Below are 15,618 nucleotides of genomic sequence, written 5' to 3'. Positions count from 1 at the left end.
GGAGCTGACAGCCCGCAACCAGCCAGAGAGGAGCGGGTCCCACGCCCGCTGAGCTCTGGTGGGGGGACGGTGCTGGTCCTGACTCCCCATGTGCCCACTTGCATGCGTGCACACACACATGTACACATGCACACCTCGTCTCTTGTGGGTTCCCAGGACTCGGGCCCTGGGGGGAGGCCGATGGCGTCAGCAGGCTGCTCTGGAGACGTCCAGCAGTGCGCGGCTGGGACCCTCGCCTCCCTCCTTCCTCACTGCCAGGACCCTAGACCCCGCTGCCCCGTGCTCTCAGGGACGTCCTCCACACCTGCCCGCATTGGTCTGGGAGCTTCCTCAGAAGCGGATCAGATTGTAGCACCGCCCCCAACACAGCACATCCACTGAAGTCCCGGCCCCGGTGCCCAGAGTCCCCCCACACACCCTGGGTCCCAGCCACCCCGAATCGTCCTTCCGCGGTGCCTCTGTTGGCCAACGCCTTCTCGTCTGCTGAAGCTCAGATCACAAGATCTGCCCCATCCTCAGCCGTGTGGAGAAGGCTGCTCCTGGCTAAGCCCCGTGACGCACCTGCCCCACTGCCCGTGGGCTCTTCTCCTGTCCCGCTTCCCCAGCTGTGGCACTCAGGGAGCCCCACGGGAAATGAGCTGACCGCCGTAAAACCTCGCTTTCTTGTCGGGGTGCTCTTGAGGGTCGGCAGGGAGCCCCGGTGCCCCGAGGCAGCACCACACTACCCCGTGCGCAAAGCCGCACTCGGCTCCCGTCACAGGGAGGCCAGCAGGGCGTGCCTGCTCGGGTCTTTAGCCTACCCTGCCCTTCCCTGGCCTCTCCATACCTGTGTGGGCCACCGGCCTCAGACGGGACCACAGGTGGCCCGTTGCTAGAATGTTCTGTCCTAGACCTTCACGTGTCTGGTGCTCGCCTTACGGCTTACACACCCCCTATTGCCACGTGGCCCGGAGCCGCACCCGCACGCGGGCGACGCTCTGCCAGTTCCCCGGGGGGAGGAACCTACACACAGCAGGGGAGAGGCCTGTCGCCAAATCGTCTCTGCCGCGTTGCTCAGCCGGAACCCTCTCGGGACGATGTGGCCTCTGAAATGTTCGTGTCCTCCCCACTAGAACTCAGGCTCCCTGCCAGGCTGGACCTTATTGCTAGTAAGTCGGCCGTAAGCCAGGGCGGTGGGGGTGCAGAGCAAGGATGGGCCCAATCACCAGGACTCATGAGGGGTCTACAGCAGAGACAGGGGCTCTAGCAGCTTCTGGGGGGGGTGGGTCACGGTCTGACCCTGAAGCTGGCTGGGCTGCCCACGGGGGAGGGTGCTGGCGCTCCTGGAAGCCAGTCAGGAGGAGGGTGGGAAGCGGGCTCGCAGATTGGCCCACGCTAAGCATAGACACAAAGCGGTCCTTGTTCACCTCCGGTCAGGCCAAGGCCTCTGCTGGCTCCACACCCAGTGGCTGGCTATTGGGCAATCAGTTTGCCTTAGGGGCCCGGGTCAGGGCACCGGTGGAAAGAAAATATGAATTATTTATCAAGAGAATGACAAATCCTTGGAAACTCCGCTAAGTGCCCGCTCACTGGTCCTCAGAATCTTTTTATTTCCCCAAGCCTTAGTATGTCAGGCAGTGCCTCGAAGTCCTTCTGCACCCGAGAAGAACTCCTATTCACCCTGCAAAACCCAGCTCGAAGGGCTCCTCCCAAGGTTGTTTGGCAGCCAAGACTCCTCCTTTCTTGCCCTCCCACCTTGTACGGCCTCGCCAGTGGTCCTGCGTGGGTCTGTGCCCAGGTCCGTCCATAACCCAATCTGAACTCTCACCCCTGGGAGCTGTTCTGGCTCCGTGCCAGGCGCCCAGCACAGTGAGCACAGGACGGGACGAGACCGCAGCTTCTCCTAGGATCAGTGAATCATTCTCAGGAGCATCTGTTTTCAGAACCGCACCTGCTGTTCGCAGAACCCCGTGGCCGCCCTCGGGTCTCTGGGCTTTGACTGTGTTGGATGCCAGCAGTGTCTCGCCTGCCCACCAGAGCCCTCCCAGGTCACCTCTGGGCCTCAGGACAGCAGCGTGCGTGGAGGAAGCCTGTGGCCCGAGTAGGGTCAGCCTCGGCACTGCCCGGTGGGGACCACGGACAGCCTACCGCAGCCTCCCTGCCCGCACGGGCCTGTGGGACGGGGGAAAGCCAGCAGCTCCCAGCTGCCTCTCTGCATCAGGCAGCCGCCACACGGACATCACTTCAGGAATTCCTGCCCCACAGCGGCCCCAAGGCAGGGCACCCCTGCCAGCTGAGGAGCTCAGGCTCTCCGGGGGCCTCACCCCACATCCAGACGGGGGCCCAGTGAGGGCCAGGGGCTGCTCAGGGCCGACCCAGAGTTCAGGAAAATGTCCCTGAGGCGGGTGCCTGTCGGGGAGTTTGGCCCCTGGTCAGACACTGGCCATGTGGGGGGCCTGCAGGTTAATGGGGGGTGGTGGTCGCTCAGTGGTCTCCAGCGTGTGGCTCCCTGCGTGGCCCCACAGCCTCTCGGGCCCTCAGCTCGTGGGGGAGGCAGCTGCCCTGCGCCCAGGGCAGGGCCAAGGTCACGGGGAGCGGGACTTCAGACCAAGGTCATAATCACAGAGGTGACTCTGCTCGCCTGCTGGTGCCTCCTGCTCTCAGGATACACTCTGCCTGGTGGGCCACGCTTGGTCAGAGCGGGAGGGAGGCTCGGGGCTCTGCGTGTAGAGATACTGCCTCAGCCGGAACATTCTTGTGCAGCTGCCTCTGTGCATGCGTCTCGACTGCTCGGAATTCCTGGGCCTCAAACAGCCGTTTGAGGACGGTTTCTCTGGGTTACACACACACACGCGCGCATGCACACGTTTCCGTTCTTTGCAGAGACAAGCAGATGGCCAGTCTGCAAGCCCTGCGGCACCCACAGGACACACGGTTGAGGCCTCCAGCCACTGGGCCAAGGCTTGGCCGTGCAGAGAACAGGTAACTCAAGGCGGACAAGACATGCTGGACTGGAGGCCCTTCCCTGTGCTCCATAAACACAGATAAACAGCAAACAGGAGGCGAATCGGAGTATTTAGGCCTCTTCATCATGTGCGGTGCCTCCGGAAATCTGCCGGCTGGGAGACGTAGCAGACCCCAGCCCCAGCAAGGTGGGTCCCACCACAGCCCTGCCTCAGCCTGATGACGCTTGAAGGGCCGGGACCTGGCATCCGGGAGCCTGGACCACAGCCCTGGCCGGCTGCCCTCCCCCCGTTGATATTTAAACCTCTGGATCCTCAGTTTCCTCCTCCTTGAGGGGGAGTTGGCGATACAAATAAAGCCTACTTCTGTGGTTGGAAAGGTCAAAGGACTTGGTGCGAGTGACAAAGCTGTCAGCTATCCATCACCTGCTCCTTCACTGGCCAGAGCAGCGACCGAACAACCCCGATAGATGTGCAAAGAGGAGGAAGTCCGAGGGTCAGAACCCACACGGCAGCCTTGGACACATGTTCTTTCTGCATCCACGTGGAGACACGAAAGCGAAGGGGGAAGAGAAGCAGGTGCGTGCTCCCCCCGCACAGGGGCGGTCACCACCGACGAGTGTCACAGAGCTGTGCGCGCACAGTTGGCCCCGATGCTATCCATTGATTCTCCCAAACCCAGGGAGCCTCCTGCCCTCCTAGGCAAGGGGAGCAGGGACCCAAGGCCCAGACCTTGGGATCAACACGTTCACTGCCTGTGACCTCTCCAGGCCGTGTGGACAACCTCCCGCCTGCCCGTTAGTCCCCAGCACAGCCCCCACAGCGAGCAGAGACATCGGATTCCAGCCCAGGCACCAGGCTCCACCCTGGGAACCTCACCCTGGGTTATAGACCTCTGTATGGCCTCCGGACGGCTCTGGCAGGACCTCTTACAGCCAAACACAGCCCCACCCTGTGACCAAGCACTTCATTCCGTACCCCCAAAACAGGGTCCTCCAAAAACACAAGCATGGGCACAGCAGCGTAGGGTTCCATGCACAGAAGGACAAGGAATGGCTGTCTATGTGCACGAATTGGGTTTTACAAACACTTACAATATTTGCTCTTGGTCTAATCTAATCTCTCAACACATGGAAAAAGAGGCCCCAAGATGGCTGGAGGGCAAATTGACGAACAGTGAGGATGAAGACTTTAGTACCCTTGTCAACCACGGCACTGAGAAGGGGTGTTGTTGGTGAGCAAGGAGACTGTGCTTATCTGGGTGCCCAAACGGGTTGGACTGTGCCCCAAAAGGATATGTTGAAGTCCTAACCCTGAAACCTGAGAACCTCCCACGTTCTGGCCCTGGGACCCGCGAACCTCCCGCGTCCTGGCCCTGGGACCCACGAACATTCTGAGTCCTGACCCTGGGACCCACGAACATTCTGAGTCCTGACCCTGGGACCCGCGAACCTCCCGCATCCTGGCCCTAGGACCCGCGAACCTCCCGCGTCCTGGCCCTGGGACCCGCGAACCTCCCGCGTCCTGGCCCTGGGGCCCGCGAACCTCCCGCGTCCTGGCCCTGGGGCCCGCGAACCTCCCGCGTCCTGGCCCTGGGGCCCGCGAACCTCCCGCGTCCTGGCCCTGGGGCCCGCGAACCTCCCGCGTCCTGGCCCTGGGGCCCGCGAACCTCCCGCGTCCTGGCCCTGGGGCCCGCGAACCTCCCGCGTCCTGGCCCTGGGGCCCGCGAACCTCCCGCGTCCTGGCCCTGGGGCCCGCGAACCTCCCGCGTCCTGGCCCTGGGACCCGCAAATGTTCTGAGTCCTGGCCCTGGGACCCACGAACATTCTGAGTCCTGATCCTGGGACCCGCGAAACTCTTGCATCCTGGCCCTGGGACCCGCGAACCTCCCTCGTCCTGGCCCTGGGACCCGCGAACCTCCGGCATCCTGGCCCTGGGACCCGCGAACCTCCCTCGTCCTGGCCCTGGGACCCGTGAACCTCCCTCGTCCTGGCCCTGGGACCCGCGAACCTCCGGCATCCTGGCCCTGGGACCCGCAAATGTTCTGAGTCCTGGCCCTGGGACCCGTGAACCTCCCACGTCCTGGCCCTGGGGCCCGCGAACCTCCCGCGTCCTGGCCCTGGGACCCGCGAACCTCCCACGTCCTGGCCCTGGGACCCACGAACATTCTGAGTCCTGACCCTGGGACCCGCGAAACTCTTGCATCCTGGCCCTGGGACCCGCGAACCTCCCTCGTTCTGGCCCTGGGACCCGTGAACCTCCTGCGTCCTGGCCCTGGGACCCGCGAACCTCCGGCATCCTGGCCCTGGGACCCGCAAATGTTCTGAGTCCTGACCCTGGGATCCACAAACCTGACCTTACTTGGAAGTAGGGACTCTGCGGACGTGATGGTTAATAGGAGGTCATGCTGGAGCAGGGTGGGCCACAGAGGAGGTCCCTTCTGAAAGCCCTCCAGCCGCCTGCCCTGCACTAGCCAGCCCCAGTCATACTCAAAGGTGAGGGGAACTTGTCTGCCCCCGTCTGCCGCCGTCTGCCCACCTGATTCGCTTTGTGCACAGGCACCACCTGTGAGCCAGGCCCCCATCCTGGGGCCGCACTGCTGGAGCACTCTGCTGTCTGTCCCATCTGAGTAGCGGGACGGCGGAGTCCGCACAGAATGTGGGTCCGAGGCACGAGGCCAGGCCCAGAGGCTCGGTGGGCATGTGTGGGATGGCTGTGAATGTTTGTGCTGGGGGGTGGTCACAGCCCGTGTCATGGGCCTGCCCGGAAGGCTCCTTTTCGAGAAGCAGGTTGAAGTCCGTCGCCACGAGCCATACTTTCCGGAACGTCCAACTGAGTCCACCCGCTGTGGCCAAGTCACCGGCTTCTTGCAGCTGCCTGTGGGGCACATGGTGCCCGTGGCCACGCCTGCTTGCTCTGTGGACACATTGGCCTCACAGACCTCAGCCACACAGCTCACCGCCGACGTAGCGTATGTGTTGTCTCAACGTTCACCCGTAAATGCTACGCTGAAAGCACAGCCACAGCCTCCACCAAGTAGACACACAGAACACCCTCAGAACAAAAGCCTTGGGCTGCAGGGGGCACCTGGGGGGCTCAGTCCGTCAGTCGTCCGACTCCTGCTTTTGGCTCAGGTCATGACCTCACGGTTTGTGAGTTTGAGCCGCGTGCCTGTCTCTGTGCTAACCGTGAGGAGCCTGCTTGGGATTCTCTCTCCTTCTGTCTGCTCCTCCCTAGCGCGTGTGCTCGGTCTCTCAAAACGATAAATAAACTTAAAAACGAAAACTCTCATGCTTCAAAGGACACCACATACGTGATGAGGGTCTTGGGCTCAAAATACATAAAGAATGCTTACAACATCCTAATGAAGAGACAACCCCCCTGGAAAATGGCAGATTTGAGTAGACATTTCTCCAGAAAAGATACACAAACGGCCAACAAGGACGCGTCAGGACGCTCAACATGATTAGTCATCAGGAAAATGCGGGGCTAAACCACTAGGAGACAGACACCACACCGCAGGGGGGCCGGGATCTAAGAGACAGATAATAATGGCCCCTGGCCAGGATGCAGGGTTGCCTCGGACATAAGGGGAGCGGCTCCCGTGGGAAACGGTCTGGCAGTCTCTCCGACAGGTCAGTTCAGTTGTTAGAAGATCCAGCAACTCCGCTCCTACGTGTGGACCCAAGAGACACGAAAACTCAACGTCCATGCAAAAACCTGTCCGTGAGTATTCATGGCGGCAATATTCACAACAACCCCAAACTGCAACTAGCCCCAATGCCATTAACAGGTGGAAGTACAAATAAAATGTGGCCCAGCCCCACGAGGCAGTATCGTTCGGCGCGGAAAGGAGTGGGGCGCTGGCACCTGCCACAGTACGGGTCATCCCGGAGGACGCGGTGCTCGGCGAAAGAAGCTGGTCACGTTTATGTGTGATTCTATTGGGAGGAAGCTCCAGAATTGGTAAATACCGGAGACCGAAGATGGATCGGTGGCGTCTGGGCCTACAGGGTGGGCGAGGGGGACCCGGGCATTGACGGCAACACTGCATGGGGTTCTTCCTAGAGTCACCAAAAGGTTCCGACGTGGATTGTGGTGATGGATGGTCATTTCTGTGGATGCACTAAAAGCTGCTGAGTTGGGGCGCCTGGGTGGCGCAGTCGGTTGGGCGGCCGACTCCGGCTCAGGTCACGATCTCGCGGTCCGGGAGTTCGAGCCCCACGTCGGGCTCTGTGCTGACAGCTCAGAGCCTGGAGCCTGTTTCCGATTCTGTGTCTCCCTCTCTCTGACCCTCCCCCGTTCATGCTCTGTCTCTCTCCGTCTCAAAAATAAATAAACAGTAAAAAAAAAAAAAAATTTAAAAGCTGCTGAGTCGTAGGCTTTAAGTGAGTGAACCGTACGATACGTGAATTACATCTTGCCCCTAACTTGTTAGAAACCTTACTTTAACCCTAAAGCAAGAATGTCCAGAAACTCGTGAGCTAATGTGCTAGGGGTGTGTTTTTCAGTGACTTTTAAAAATGTGTAATGCTAAACTTTAAGTGGTCATCCCCATGCACAGAAACCACACTTTGCAGGACCCCCAGTCTCCACCCCCATCTCACCAGCCACCCTCTTCTAGAGCCTCGTAACTTATATCCTTCGAGATCTTGGAGGAACAGTACTAGCATATAATTAATTCCTAATATTGGACTGACAACTTACAAAACTTTCAGGAGTTCAGAGAAGAAAGTTTTTCTTAAAAAGAACTATTAATCTTGGATTTTAGTTTTTTAATGCCATGGTCATAAACCACAGCTGTTTTCATATTCAGACCACAGCCACTGGGGACAGGAATGGCGTGTGCAGCCTCCTGGGGTCCTGGGCCTGGGCCCCAGGGTCCTCAGGGGAGTGGAGGCTGCTGGCAACAGGACCACAGTCAATGCCAGGCTCAGGGCACGGTCAGCGGAGGGGAGTCCGGATGCCAGGAAATGCCTGGATACGACCCAGCAGAGCAGCAAGAGGATGGGACGAGAGGGGGGCAACACCATCAGCTTGTAACCCCTGCCCTGTGCCCACCGTGCCCGGCCAGTCCTCTGCCTAGGACCACGCTGTGTGCAGGGGAAGGGGCCTGGCTCGCCTCAGGATGCCCACCATGGCTCTGGCAGTCTAGCTGGCAGGTCATGGGCATACACGCTCCCTTTCTGGCCTCATTTTCCCCAGTTGCCTAGAGATTCTCAACCCTGTTTCCATGGCTTCAGCCTGGCCTCAACATCCCCCTGGCCTTTGCTGAGCACTGGTAGAAACCCTGTCCCAGGTGGTCCACGGGTGGCCTCAGCCTTCAGATGCCAAACAGGTAGGACCAGACATCCCTCCTGCTATAAACAGGCTGGGTGCTGAGAATTCAGGAGAAAAGGGGCAGACGTGAGCTATGTGAGCTTCCCGGGGACCCATGAGCCTGGCTGTCCTACCCTGCCAGACTGCTGTATTCCTCCATGACCATGGAGGTGATGGTGCCCACCATGGAGGAGGAACCCCGGGGGAGGCTGGGAAGGAGTGGCTTGGGGAGGCCATGGTGGAGGCCAGAGGGGGGTGAAGTTAGGGGAGGGGAGACCTGGAAGAGGAGGAGGCTGGGCTGGGGCAGGGCCAGCGGAGGCCGGGAGAGGCCAGAGGAGGGGAGGCTAGGAGGAGGGGAAGCCCAGGGGAGAGGGAGGCCGGGGTGGGGGCGGAGGCCAGGCTCCCTGGACTTTTGGCTCGACCTCAGGCAGTCTATACGACCTCTCCGAGTCCTGGTTCCCTCATCTTTATGTGGCAACAGCAAGCATAATACTGCTCCCTGTAACTCACAGAGGCATTTTGAAGACACAACAACAACTGTGTGACCCCGTGGCACAGAGCCTGGCCCAGGAAATGCCAGGACGGCTGTGCCTGCACAGAGCAGCCACTCAGGCAATGCCACCAGTGCTGCTGTGTTTCCGCCCACACTGGGCCTCCTGACCGCAGGCATTCGCACGGGTCACTCCATGGAGGGACGGGAAGGGCACCGTTGTGACATTAAGGGACCCAGAAGTAGCCGTTCTACTTCAGCTCCCTGTGAGAGGCTGCGACCTCTCAACTGTTTCCCCTCGGCAGAGGGGCTGAAACCGTGAAGAAGCCCAAGGAGGGTGGAAAGTTTCACAAGGAACCCATGCCTGCTCCAGGCCTCATCTCCTTCCCGAATGTTCCACGAGAAGCCCATACCCACTCCAGGCCTCAGTCCCCTCCAGAATGTTCCACGAGGAGCCCGTGCCTGCCCCCAGGCTGCATACCCTCTAGCTGTCTCACCCCAGTCATCCCTCGTGACTCGGGGATACATGAACCATGCTGGTTGTCCACACACCTGTCTCCAGCCGTCCTCCTGAGACAGCCAAGCCCGTTAACGGCTGCCTCTTCTATACGATTCTCCTGACGGAGGTGCCAACTTCCCTTCCTGCAGCCACAGGGAAGGAGGTGCTGTGCTCACGGACCCAGTCAGGGGTGGCATCAGCACTCCTCAGCATGGGGCATGCCCACTGTATCCCGGCAGCCCCAGGCCTTCGCCCTCCCCTGGTGCCTTCGTCTTGCCTGTGTGAATAAGGTCCCACCTGCTCCAGGCAGCCCCAGACCACAGACAGGTCAAGCGGAGCCTCGGGGAAGCCCCCAGCAGGACATGTGGCCCAAGGCATGAGAGCAAGAGTCCCAGAAGCACCCTGACACAAAATCATACCTTCGGTCACAAGTTACACACTAGCAGCTATATTTTCTTTGGCCCGAAAGGTATTTGGAATGCTCCTCAATTAGTGACCATCATCCTCAACGTTTGAATATTAAGCAGAAGAGATGTTCCAGCTTATTCTGAAAATCGTGTATCAGGACAAATGGCCACGATCTGGTGAACAAAAGACAGCTTCCCTTCGTCCCACCACCTCGCAGAGCGGCAGGCTCACACAACTTGCACGGTCCTTGTGGGCACTCGGGGGTGCAACAAACCCTTGCCGGTGCACAAACAGCCTTGTTGGGGCTAACAAAGGGTGGCAGAGCAACCTTGGACCACATGGATCCCCAAGCCCCAGGATCACCGGAGCGGACATCAAAACCACGATGCTCCTTGTGAATTTTCTTGGGATGGCCTGGATGTCAAATATCCCTTGTCCACCATTCCCACAAATTTTCGTGTGCCAACGAGTACCCTAATGTTTATTTTGGTAGCATGGTTTCTGCTCTATTTGGAGCAGGAAACTACAGGTGAGGGGTCAACCCAGCCCCCTGTTAGTTTTATAAATAAAGCTTTATCGGCACACAGCCACGTCTGTTTACCGACACGTTGTTTGGCCGCTTTGGGGCTAGGACAGCAGAGTCGATTAGTGGACACACAGACCATACAGCCTGCAAAACCTACAACATCTATTGGCTGGCCCTTTATAAAAAAGCGTGCTGGCCCCCAAGGCAGGCAGGAGAGGCAAACGTCACCTCCTTTAGGGGCGTTCTTTGGTGCCCATATTCGGGCTCCTTGTTTAAAACACTTACGCTCCCTGGGGTAGAAATGATCGGCCAGTGGATGAAGGTGGAGAGAGGGAGGACTGGGGAGGGAGGCCAGGAAGGGGAGCGGGTAAGGGCACCGGACCCTTGTGCCGCCCGCTTGCCTCGATGGGGAGAAAGCCCGAGCAGTCACCCATAGTTCACCCGAAACACCTCTGGGAGGAAACACTGCATTTTCCACTAGAAACTTGGTGCCTGCGTGTGCCAGCACACACCGTGCCCACACCTGGCACCCTAGTCCCGACCGGCCCCCAGTACTTACTTCATGGGTTTGAACAGTGCTTGCCCATAATTCTGGAATGTCATGATGAGCTTGAGCTGCGTGCCCCCCGACTTCATGGCTGCAGGAGAGAGGGAAAGAGACACGGGGTCACTTGCTGCCCTCAGCTCGTCCCTCTGTGGGTAAGTGAGCAGCTCCCACCCTGGTCCCGAGGCCCCGCCTGGGCCTCTGGATGTGGTTGCGGGCTCCATTCTGTCTGGGAGGTCTGGGGTTTCCTGCACTGACAGTGGTACACATCCCACCTTGATATTTAGGTGCTGGGTCTGCAGTGGGGGGGGGGGGGGGGGGCGGGGGGCGGAATCTCCCAGGCAGTCTGACCCATAGACAAAGGGAATGGCTTCTAGGAAGGATGGCCAGGTATAGGTACCTGCCAGCCACGCCTCTCTCCCCCAGACGCCTGCACGACCTCATCACACACCCACCCACCCACGCCTACACACCACTGCTTGCCCCGACTAAGTCTCTGGGGTTCTGTTGGAAGCCTGAGCAGGGTTAACCTGAGACCCTGAAGACCCCTTGGCTGGAAGCAGCTCATTCATTATAGGGGCCTTCCGGGGGGCTCCCGATGGACATGGCTCCAGAAGCAACATTATGGTTTCCCAGATGCTGCACCAGCTGAGAAGTCTAAAGAATCCCTGAAAAGGCCCACTCTTCCCCAGACTGCGGTTCTCCCTTATGGATGGGGCTAAAGGAAGGGAAACAGGGGTTTCCATAAGATGTGGGGTAGGAGGCTGGGCTTGGCCTGTGGCCACCTCAGGAGCTGGGTGGGCTGGCCCACCCCACCATCTATGTGGCAAGGGCCAGACCACGTGAAACAGGTCACACAGAGGGCCCCCTGTATCCCCACCAGGCACCAGCTCTGCTTCTGTCACAGGCGGGAGTCAGGGCGCGGCTGAGCACATTTCCAGCCTGGAGCAAGCTTGTGCACCCGCCCATCCCAGCGGGTGGGAGGGAGGTGGCTTGGGCACCTGGCCGTGTGGCAGTCCTTTGCCAGCAGGGAGGGAGTGGTCGGCAGAAGGCAGTAGAACAGCCAGGAACCAGGTAGATACCGCCCCCCACTATGTAGGGGGGCCGGCTACATGGGTGGAGGGTGCAAGCCAGGGGAAGGAGGCTGAGGCAGCCACAGCAGATGATGGCGGTTTGTATGACAGAGGTGGGGAAAATGGAAAAATTAAAGAAATATCTGGGGGTCCAAGGAATCATTTAGTGGAGTAGGTGTGGGGTATGGAGGTGAGAAAGAAACCTAGGATGACTCCTGGATTCCAGGGGGTCAGCAAATGGGTGGGGAAGAATGTGCATGGAGGTGAAGATCAAGGCCAGGTGACTACAGGATAACTGAGGGGCACCATACTGGGGGTGAGCCATACTGGAGGGCTCCATACTGGAGGGTGCCATACTGGAGGGGTGCTATACTGGGGGAGGGTGCCATACTGGAGGGGGCCATACTGGAGGGGCACCAGACTGGACGCCGCCATACTGGAGGGGAGCTATACTGGAGGGTGCCATAATGAGGGGGCATACTGGAGGGCGCCATACTGGAGGGTGCCATAATGAGGGGGCATACTGGAGGGGTGCTATACTGGGGGGGCATACTGGAGGGGCGCCATACTGGAGGGCACCATACTGGAGGGTGCCATACTGGAGGGGTGCTATACTGGGGGGGGGGGGCATACCGGAGGGCGCCATACTGGAGGGTGCCATACTGGAGGGCGCCATACTGGAGGGATGCCATACTGGAGGGGTGCTATACTGGGGGGGGGCATACCGGAGGGTGCCATACTGGAGGGTGCCATACTGGAGGGCGCCATACTGGAGGGCACCATACTGGAGGGGTGCTATATTGGGGGGGCACACTGGAGGTTGCCATACTGGGGGGGGCATACTGGAGGGTGCCATACTGGAGGTTACCATACTGGGGGGGGGGCATACCGGAGGGCGCCATACTGGAGGGCATCATACTGGAGGGGTGCTGTACTGGGGGGGGGGCATACTGGAGGGTGCCATACTGGAGGGCAGCATTCTGGAGGAGTGCCATACTGGGGGGGGGGCATACTGGAGGGCTCCATACTGGTAGGGCACCATACTGGAGGTGTGCTATATTGGGGGGGCACACTGGAGGTTGCCATACTGGGGGGGGCATACTGGAGGGTGCCATACTGGAGGTTACCATACTGGGGGGGGCATACTGGTGGGCGCCATACTGGAGGGCATCATACTGGAGGGGTGCTGTACTGGGGGGGGCATACTAGAGGACACCATTCTGGAGGAGTGCCATACTGGGGGGGGCATACTGGAGGGCTCCATACTGGAGGGCGCCATACTGGAGGGCACCATACTGGAGGGGTGCTATACTGGTGGGCGCCATACTGGAGGGCATCATACTGGAGGGGTGCTGTACTGGGGGGGGCATACTAGAGGGCACCATTCTGGAGGAGTGCCATACTGGGGGGGGGCATACTGGAGGGCTCCATACTGGAGGGCGCCATACTGGAGGGCGCCATACTGGAGGGTGCCATACTGGGGGGCGCATACTGGAGGGTGCCATACTGGAGGGGTCCTATACTGGGGGGGCATACTGGAGGGCACCATACTGGAGGGGCACCACACTGGAGGGCACCATACTGGAGGGGTGCTATTGGGGACACACTGGAGGGTGACATACTGGGGGGGCATACTGGAGGGCGCCATACTGGAGGGCACCATACTGGAGGGGTGCTATACTGGTGGGCGCCATACTGGAGGGCATCATACTGGAGGGGTGCTGTACTGGGGGGGGCATACTAGAGGGCACCATTCTGGAGGAGTGCCATACTGGGGGGGGCATACTGGAGGGCTCCATACTGGAGGGCGCCATACTGGAGGGTGCCATACTGGGGGGCGCATACTGGAGGGTGCCATACTGGAGGGGTCCTATACTGGGGGGGCATACTGGAGGGCGCCATACTGGAGGGGCACCACACTGGAGGGTGCCATACTGGAGGGGTCCTATACTGGGGGGGCATACTGGAGGGCGCCATACTGGAGGGGCACCACACTGGAGGGCGCCATACTGGAGGGGTGCTATATTGGGGGGGCACACTGAAGGGTGACATACTGGGGAGGCATACTGGAGGGCACCATACTGGAGGTTACCATACTGGGGGGGCCTACTGGAGGGTGCCATACTGGAGGGCATCATACTGGAGGGGTGCTGTACTGGGGGGGGCATACTGGAGGGTGCCATACTGGAGGGCACCATTCTGGAGGAGTGCCATACTGGGGGGGGCATACTGGAGGGCTCCATACTGGAGGGCATCATACTGGAGGGGTGCTATACTGGGGCAGGCATACTGGAGGGCGTCATACTGGAGAGGTGCCATACTGGAGGGCGCCATACTGGAGGGGTGCTATTGGGGGGGCATACTGGAGGGCGTGATACTGGAGGGTGCCATACTGGGGGGGACATAGTGGAGGGTGCCATACTGGAGGGGTCCTATACTGGAGGGATGCTATACTGGGGGGCTTTGGTGTGGAGGAGCCCTGAGGCTGGAGTCTGTGCCCAGCTCCCTATGGCCTGGCACCCTGGAAGGAGTCCTCATCCTCCCTACTGTTGGTTTGTGTTAGATGGCATTTAGATGCCTGCCCAGCCTCTGTCAAGGGGCTGTGGCCAGGGTCAAGTCAAATGAGGGAAATGTATTACTTGGCACAGCCAATTCACATGCGGCACGGGGATGCCAGTCCTGTTTACCTCCCAGGACTGCTGTCGCAATCAGGCGGGTAATGCTCGTGAAGCATCTAGAACTCCACGGGCACACAGCACATTCAAGACGGCTGACAGTCATGAGCGTGGAGAATGACCAGGAGCTTGAAGCTCTCTGAGCATCTTCTGTGGTCTCAGGGCCTCCGTGACGGCCGAGGCCCAGCCCGCCCCCCCCCGGTTCCCCACCTGGCCACAGCCCGCTCCTTCCCGTGCAGAGTCCGAGGCCGGTCTTGGGGTCTGGGTGGTGCTAGAGGCACAGTTCCCCCAGACCAGCCTGCGACGTGGGTCTGTGGTGATGCTCTTCCAACCCGCGCCCTCCTCAGGAAAGCAAAGCCAGCAACAAATTCTACTTCACTCCAAAGCACCGGAAATAACCTCAAATGCCCAGCCCGGGGGCAGACGCACAACACAGGCCACCCCGTGTGAAGGAACACCACGCAGCCTTCTTGCTGCCTCCCAGGAACTTCTGCGGACACAGCAAACGGCTTAGGATTTCCTTACTAAGCAAAGTGGCTTCTGAACACTTACGTTCGGTGAGCCGCCTCTTTGGAAGGTGTCTACCAAGCGCATGGGAAAATCTGGATGCACAGATAAGCTTCAGTGGTGACCCCCCCAGAGTAGAGCCACAGATGATTTTAATTTCCTGTTTCCCTTATCTGTGCTTTCTAAATTTCTACAATGAACATTTATTACGTTTTTAATAACGTGAACACAGAAGTGATTATGAAAAAAATTAGAGGCCCGATTAAGCCCCATTCGATGTCCCCATTTCCATGTAATAACTGGGGTCACTGGATTTAATTATTCCTTCCAGGGCCAATCAGCGACAGCACATCAGCTCTTTCCAGGACCCGTAGTCCTGGTTTTCTTGAATACGAAATTATTATGCAAATCTGGCCTGTTTAGTCATTCTTGTTCTGGAAGGCGACTCCCCGTGCACTGTCGCCCCTTGTTTCCCACTGTGCTACGGGCTCCTCCCCACAGACAAGAGAATAACTAGAAATTAAGGTGCGTTAGAACCTCCCAGTGACTAAGACTCCCTGCTGTGGACACCGCCCTTGTCTTGTCTGGGGACGTGTGCCTTCCCGTCTGGGTGCACCGTCCCGTCTGCCGGGCTG

General features: G+C 59.4%; 1 protein-coding gene across 2 annotated transcripts in view; it reads right to left on the bottom strand.

Annotated features, from left to right (window-relative positions):
- The window catches only part of FAM20C (FAM20C golgi associated secretory pathway kinase), a 48,418-nt gene that overhangs the window by 23,322 nt on the left and 9,478 nt on the right, over window positions 1-15,618 (bottom strand). Inside the window, exons 3-4 of one of the 2 annotated variants that reach the window (XM_086692528.1) lie at window positions 10,744-10,822; window positions 9,304-9,393 (exon numbers count right to left, since the gene is read on the bottom strand). In XM_086692528.1, coding sequence (XP_086548654.1) covers window positions 9,304-9,393; window positions 10,744-10,822 — 169 coding nt within the window. The remainder of the gene's footprint in view (window positions 1-9,303; window positions 9,394-10,743; window positions 10,823-15,618) is intronic. The other variant, XM_025923336.2, reaches the window with a different exon arrangement.

This window comes from Puma concolor, chromosome E3 (assembly GCF_028749965.1).
Source record: "Puma concolor isolate L17-30 chromosome E3, mPumCon1.1.hap2, whole genome shotgun sequence".
NCBI classification, from domain to species: Eukaryota; Metazoa; Chordata; class Mammalia; order Carnivora; family Felidae; genus Puma; species Puma concolor.
This window is presented reverse-complemented; position numbering and strand designations above follow the sequence as displayed.